The sequence below is a fragment of the Porites lutea genome, chromosome 1 (assembly GCF_958299795.1).
Source record: "Porites lutea chromosome 1, jaPorLute2.1, whole genome shotgun sequence".
In the NCBI taxonomy this organism is placed as follows: Eukaryota; Metazoa; Cnidaria; class Anthozoa; order Scleractinia; family Poritidae; genus Porites; species Porites lutea.
The window spans coordinates 53,071,219-53,078,649 of record NC_133201.1 but is presented as its reverse complement, the minus strand read 5'-3'; the positions used below and the strand labels follow the sequence as shown (position 1 = coordinate 53,078,649).

General features: G+C 38.1%; 1 protein-coding gene across 1 annotated transcript in view; it reads right to left on the bottom strand.

Annotated features, from left to right (window-relative positions):
- Positions 1 to 7,196, bottom strand: part of LOC140921629 (uncharacterized) — an 18,617-nt gene extending 11,421 nt beyond the window's left edge. The window contains exons 1-9 of the mRNA XM_073371637.1: positions 6,948 to 7,196; positions 6,117 to 6,281; positions 5,896 to 6,009; positions 5,398 to 5,523; positions 4,595 to 4,691; positions 3,598 to 3,816; positions 2,383 to 2,759; positions 1,505 to 1,672; positions 780 to 890 (exon numbers count right to left, since the gene is read on the bottom strand). Coding sequence (XP_073227738.1) covers positions 780 to 890; positions 1,505 to 1,672; positions 2,383 to 2,759; positions 3,598 to 3,816; positions 4,595 to 4,691; positions 5,398 to 5,523; positions 5,896 to 6,009; positions 6,117 to 6,281; positions 6,948 to 7,025 — 1,455 coding nt within the window. The 5' untranslated portion in view covers positions 7,026 to 7,196. The remainder of the gene's footprint in view (positions 1 to 779; positions 891 to 1,504; positions 1,673 to 2,382; positions 2,760 to 3,597; positions 3,817 to 4,594; positions 4,692 to 5,397; positions 5,524 to 5,895; positions 6,010 to 6,116; positions 6,282 to 6,947) is intronic.
- Between the last annotated feature and the right edge of the window lie 235 nt (positions 7,197 to 7,431).

The window sequence follows — 7,431 nt, the reverse complement described above, 5'->3', positions numbered from 1 at the left end:
CCTGTTATTTGTCAGGATTTGCGAGTAGAAAGTTATCACGATACCAAGACGCGGCAAGTTGACCTTCCTCCTCTAAGGCTTCCCTTACAGCTGTAAAATTAGTTCCTGAGAAGGTATACAACTGGTGGTCGTCCACATACATCGAAAGTTTAGCTGTAGTTATGGAGCAGGGCAGGTCATTCTGAAATAAGGTCCAGAGCAAGGGGTTGAAGGAAGACCTCTGAGGACACCCTCTGCTTATTTGATACAAGTTGCTTTCCGCATTTCCCAGTCTTACTCTATTTTGGCGGTTGCTAAAGAATGATCGCGTGAGGTCTAACGCTGAGGACTCAAAACCGTATGCTTCAAGCTTCGTTAGTGTCGGCGAGTGGCTGAGAGAGTCAAACGCTTTACTCATATCAGTCGATAGAATATATACTAGCTCTTTTCTGTCTATTGCTAGCTTCCAGTCCTCAGTCAGACGAAGTAGAGTGGTCTCACAGCTGTGTCCCTTTCTGTAAGCAGTGCTTCGGCTAGAAAAGATGTCGTCGAGTTTCACAGTCACCTGATTACAGTGCAGTTGCTCAAACACTTTGTCGATGGTTAAGAGGGACGTTATCGGTCTGTAGTTCTTGAGCTTCTCTACTTTTCTAGTCACTTTGATCTCTATTGCGTAAAGTGTATATGACTAAAAGTGTTTTGAAAATATAAACAGTGATGTAAGTAAGCAATATATCTGTGACGGAAAATGCTGTGAACAGCATGCTACTCACTGCTTTTGCAAAAAATTCTTTTCTCACCTGGCAATAAGCATTGTTCATTTTATCCAAAGGTGGGTTCGTATTTGGAAAACTTATGACACCATGTTCAGTGAAAAGAGGCTTGTGCAGTTTGGAGAAGGCAAACCAGTTCTATGAAAAGAGGTAAAAACAAAAGTGATGCCACCCATCTTGTGACAGAATCGTATTACACCAACAAAAAATTTAAATAAACTCAGCATTTTTAGGCCCCTTTGAATCTAAGTATTTTGAACTCTATAAAGTTGTGACATAACAAAGAGCGTAAAGAGTCAAGAAAAGGATGCAAATCCACATTTTTTTAAGACATCAGGCGAATCACGTAAGAGCGTGAAGGGAGACATGGGGACAAGGCAGACAAATTTGTGTGCTACTTAAAATTCACCACCCGTAATGCTATTCAATTCATTTCTTCTTCTTCTTCTTCTTCTTCTTCTTCTTCTTCTTCTTCTTATTATTATTATTATTATTATTATTATTATTATTATTATTATTATTATTATTATTATTGTTATTATTCATTTTTATTATTATTATTTCCGTTTCTTTTTATGTTTTTCTTTCTGCATTTCCTTTCGTTTGACTGATCATCACTCGCGATCGCCCGGACAATCTTTACTTAGCAATGCTTTTTCCTCTTAACGCTGTTATTTTTAACAAGACCAGCATTCCTCACAAATTTTGTGGACAGTCGCGTTCCAGTTTTTTAAATCTGACTAAGAACGTACCACAGTGATATCTTGGTGTCTACCGTCAAAGTTTTGCATTTCACGAAGACAGACTTTAACTGAGTCCTTTGTTACGTCTTCAATCCAAATGAGAGCAGCATCATACTCTTTACCAGTCCTCAGGTGCTCTGACGTCACAAGGACTATTGGCGCCTCGGCAAACTTGCCCTGAAGAAAAAGCAATAACAACAATCGCAACAGCATTTTTTTAATATTGCTGCAAAATTACTTGAAACTAACCACTAAGTAAGTTCCCATTCTTACTTGTTACCTAATGTTGTCTTGTTAACTAAGTCGCTAAGTCGATCACAACTTTTTAGAAGATCTAGCAGTCATCTCCCCAGTTACCTCGTAATGATCGATTATTTTTTGTTAGCTTTGTATCTCATTTTTCTAGTTCAAGGAAAGTTTTAATATGTTCTTTAACTTAAGATGTGAATTCTTGTCTTTCCACATTCAGTTACTTCAAATAGATAAATAAATATTTTGTGTTTTTTTCTTTGTTTGTTTGTTTATTTTTTGGTTATAAGGTGCCTCCTTGTATCAGACTAGCGCTTCATTTTGTTGAAATGGGTGTTTAGGAGGTCTCTCCTTCACAGTTTCGATCTTGATGTTTTTCTTCTTTTGTTACGCAGACAAGTCGTGATTAAATCTGTCATGTTTTGGGTAAGGGTCACAAGACTCAATTTTCCAATTATTTAGTATTTATTTGTTTTGTTTTTTTTGCTGTTTTTGGTGTTGTTGTTGTTTGTTTGTTTGTTTGTTTTTTCAAGACATGAATTAAGGCTGTCACATGAATGAAAGTCTAACATTCGTCATGGAGACCTCAATTGAATTTGCAACAATTATTTAATTTAATATGTACATTCCCATCTCACCGTAGGAAAGGTTACATCTGCGCAGTTGGTACCAGACCACCATTTCTGCAACTCAACCGTTCCCGTCAATCCTTCGGGTGGTGCTCCTTGATAAGCCACCCAATCAATGGTGGCAAATGGATTCGCACCTTCTTCTTTCCTCCCGGTTTGCATGACACAGACGGTGAAGTTTTTTGTGTTGATACTTTCTGTCCATGAAGTAACAGCGTCGTGGACTGTCACAGAGTCATTCAGCTTCATGTGATTGACGGTTATTTGAACATGAACTTGTTTATCCGGATAAAACCGGTATGGAGGAAATGTGACTGTCTGACAGTTTGAATCTGACCATTTTGGAACCTGTAGTAGATCTACACGGCCCCGAACAATTGGAAAACCTGTTTTGTAATAAATTAAGTACTTTATAAGGAAGAATCACTGTGCTCTTTAAGCATTATCGCTTAGGTAGCTTCCCTAGCTTGCGTTGTAGTGCAACTCTAAGTGGTGAAGGGTGGTGATAAAAAAAGCGTCGAAATGGAACTAAAACTAGGCTGTAACTTGTAATGTCGGCTACCTTTCAAGAACGAAATGTGTAGTAGCTGCTTATTATTGCATGCTGGTTTCAGTGCAAAGATAAACATATGCCAGTATAAAGATAAACATATGCCAGTATATTGGCCCACTGCGGGAAATATTTGATTTTCAGCATTTCACTCAGTGCTAAAGGTGCAAAAAAAGTGCAAAAGAGGATGAAATCAAGGGCAAAGATAGTAAATACTGCATTTGCTCTCAAATATGCAACTCCATGTAAACTGGTATGTAAATGCGATATTTACTACCTTTGTCTTTGATTTCCTCCTCTTTTGCACTTTTTTGCACCATATTTGCCCCGAGCAAATTTGTGTAATCTAATTTTACGCAGAAAAACTAAATTGCAAGACAAAAGAGAATAAAAGATCTTACACAGATCAAACATCGGCTATTGTCTGGGCTGTTATATGCTCGTTTGCCAAATTAGAGAGACGAAGTAGCTTGTTACAGCTGCCTATTATTGCTTACCCTGCGTAGGGAGCTAAAAGCGAGCTTAAAAGTAACGAAAAGTTATAAACATCATAGCTAGAAGCCAATGTAATTTTGAGCCAACACCTATAATTCTAAACGATCGAGAGCTTAACTGCCAGACTATTCTATGTGGCATATACAGCCAAAAAAATCGTTGAAATTATTTTTTGTTACCTTCACAACTTCCTGGGTGATAGACCAGATTATTTTCAAGTCCTCTGCAATAGCTTAACTTATGCCAGCATCGGTTGTCGTAAGTTGTTCCGTTTGCAGTGCACACTGGGTCTTTATATGAGGGGCATTGGTCATCGCACTCACACCGAGCGTCATGCGCACTATAGGTCCTGCAGACTCCAAACCGTGGGCAATGCACATTAAGGCAAGGATTAAGATCTGTACCGAGAAAAAAAGAAACATAATATTGAGTAGTTATCCATTTGGAAAAACCATAAATATCTAACATATTTTTCATATTTGAATTAAAACTAAGTTACCGCTTAGTAGTAGTAACATGTTTGCTTGTAGGTACCTCAACTGACGTTTTTGTATCCTTAGTAGACCCTATTAACGATACCCGCCATCTTTGCACGCGCTTCGGACTGGTGGAATAAATTAAAGCAATGTTACGTGGTTTCTCAGGGGGCAAACAAGAGATAAAGTCAGTAAATACAAGAATGCAGTCGAGTTTGTTTTAATTATCTACACAATAGAAAATTAAGAAGTTTTGACCTTAAAAAAAACGAAAATCGCAAAATATGGGTGGAAGTGATTTTGAATGCAGTAGGCGACAGTAGAATCTTCACAGCAGGGAATTATGACTTAAAACTTGTCGAAGTTTACATTTTGCATTTTGCATGACGAAAATCGTCGTCTTATTTTGAGGCAATAAACAAACCCGAGCGCGATTACTCGACTACTCGTATTGGCAATTTTATTACTTGCGCGCCTTCTAATTGCTCTTATCCCATCAATCTTGAAGTGCCTGCAAAGATAGAGTGTAATATGAATAAGGTACATCCGTGTTTGTACTCCAGCGTTTCTTTAATTAATATCATGAAATGTATTCCTACATATAAGAACTTCTAAAAGATATCAATAAAAATAATAACAAAAATGACAATAGTTCTTTCTAGAAATACTGATCATTACAATAGGAAAATTAATAAACAACCTCCAGTAACAGCGTAGCTGACAATCAAGGGATCATGGCTCGATCCTAATCCACTGAGGTCTTTAACGCAGACCTTCATAGATTCTAATCCAACTTCCTGCAGCAAAATGTAATAGCACTCATCAGTTACTAGAAAATTCATAATTTCTTCTTGATTTCTACGACGATACCTTTAAGTCATGAAATTTATGGATCAGATCCAAATTATTGGTTTCTTATGGCTTTTACACAGTTTTCACAGTCCTTTTATAAATTTACCAGAATTAACGGATTTCTTCTCTCCCCTGATTGAAAAAGGGATATGGACTTTTGGGTCTCAAAGGTGTCGTGAGAGTTCAAGCCAACAATTGAATAGAATAATGTAGCAAAGCGCTGAAAAAATCCCTGTTCATTATCATTAACCTCAAGTGACCATCAAGAAAATAACCCAGTGAGGAAAACCCCGTTTCATGACGCAATTACTGGCTTTTCCGTGAAAAGACGTCTGAGGAACGAGCGCAGAAATTGCGTGCTGATGATGTGTCACTAAGCAGATCTGGGCATGCAGTACTTTTGATTGGTTAAAGAAAATTTATTTTGCAGCATGACCAATCAGAAGCACTATCTTGATCTGGGAAGTACATGTCATCAGTATGGAATTTCTGCACTCTTCCACAGACGTCTTTTCTCGGGAAAGCCAGTAATTGCGTCGTGAAACGAGGTTTTCGGGGTTCAGTCCTCATTTTGTGGGAAAACTAGTGGTGGCGTCGCGCGAAATGTCGGGTGGGCTATTTTCTCAGGTTCGAATAAAAAGGCAAACTTACCTCTAGCCAGGCTGAAATTATATTATTTTCTGGAGGACTACTTCCCTTGACCTTACGATTATAGTCATGATTTACGGAAAGAATCACAATTGGCGATTTGTAAAAGGTCGTATTGAAAGGCACTTCCTGTAAATAGGTAAAAAAGTCATGTCAGTTAGTATCACGTGCTCACCTCTCCCTCTATTTTTGCCCATCTTCTGTAAAGTCCCCACTTCTAATATTCGCCCACTGTCTACAACGCGAAATTGAAGAGATTCGAAATATAAAATTCTCGCAAAGTCACGAAATTTAAAAATCGCGAAATATGCGCACAACAAAATCGCGAAACAAACATGTCGCGCTCATCTGGGAATTGCCATTTTGGATACAATGTTGATTACCATGGCCTGGTAAGCTTGGGTTTATTGAATTTTAAGTTTTCTTTAGTGTGAACTTAACCACTAAAAAATCAGTGTTCTTTGGCTTACTAAATGTTCTTGTTAGAACTAAAGTTTTCACCTGACAGAAGCCGTAGTTGTTTTTGGCCGATGGATTTCCACTGTTTGGAAAGATTTCTCTCCCAGTTATTGTGAAATTAAGTTGACTCCCATTCCCAGTGAATGCAAACCAGTCCTGCGGACAAGAAAATAATTTTAATTTGCTACCCTTTTCTTTACAAGACGAGTTGCGTCAGGTTTCGAACCACATTTCCTTTAACAAGAAATGAATGCATCACTTACCACAACTGCATCTTGGTGTTTTCCATCAAAGGGCAAGAATTCCCTTAAGCACACTTCAAATCCTCCAGAGTTCACGTTCTCTAACCATAAGTACATAGCATCATTTGGCTTTGTGCTGCGAGTGTACTTAACAGAGACAAATACACGAGGCTTGGAAGCAAAGCTCTGCAAAAAGATGTTAGATATATGAAATTAAAACTATTGACTGAAAATAAACAAGCTTCTCGAAAGATAAATCAGTAGAAACGTATCCATGAAGTACTTAGCGGCACTTGAATGAAATTAAGGATTTATCAAAGGCTAAGGGGAGCAGATTAATCAAATCTACTTGTCTATTCACATTAACTCAATTTTCTACCCCTCTTTCACCTCTTTCTACGAAGTGTTGAAAAGGTTGGTGAATGCATCTTATTTGGCCCATTACTTAAATAAAGTAACAAACAACAATGTTCGTTTTCGGCTAACTTTGTTAAGTTTAATGCTAAAAATTTAATATCATTAAATAAATAGACTTCTATTTTCCAAATTCTCTTTAACACATCAATACATTCAAAACGGTCACGCATTATTCAATCACTACCTCCAAAGTAAAACGTGAAAATAGCTTATCTAAAGGCGTTGGAAGGAAAAGTTTGAAACTAAGCCCGAGAGAAAGCTTAAAAAGACTTTTAGCAGTGGACTCTGCTATGAAGAGCAAATTCCGCACATTAATTAGTGATCATTTGTTTTAGAACTACTTTCTAGTACTATTTCATTTGTTTCTACTATTTAATTACGTTTTACACCTTTATAACAAAATTATATACTTGTTATCAATTATTGTTATCTAACCTGAGAAAAGGCCACCTTCTCACACTTCGTTTCTGTTGTCCATATTCCGCTAAAAGTAACGCTTCCATCCGTTAACATGGGTTTGTCCTGAAACGCTACCCAGTTGATAATTCCAGTGTCATTTGTAGAACCTGTTGCACGCGAGCATAACTGAAATCCAGCTGTACTAACGGACTCTACCCAGACGGCGGAAGGCGAATGAACAACTGAATACTGATCTTCATGGCTTAATGACACAAAAACTCGAACCTGAAATGCGTTAGGTAAAGACAGGCATCAATGAAAATTTAACAGGCGACAACTCCGCACTAGACTATGAGCAGTCTCTCTTTTTTTCCCAATCCGTCGAGCGAAAAGCGCGAGACACGCGTGACCTTGCGCGTGACTGAAGGCGCGAGAATGCCTCCCTCGTTTCTCGCGTCTGCTCGACGCTTCCGCGCGCGTTTACTCCACTCACTAAATCTGAAGAAAAAGAGAGTCTAGC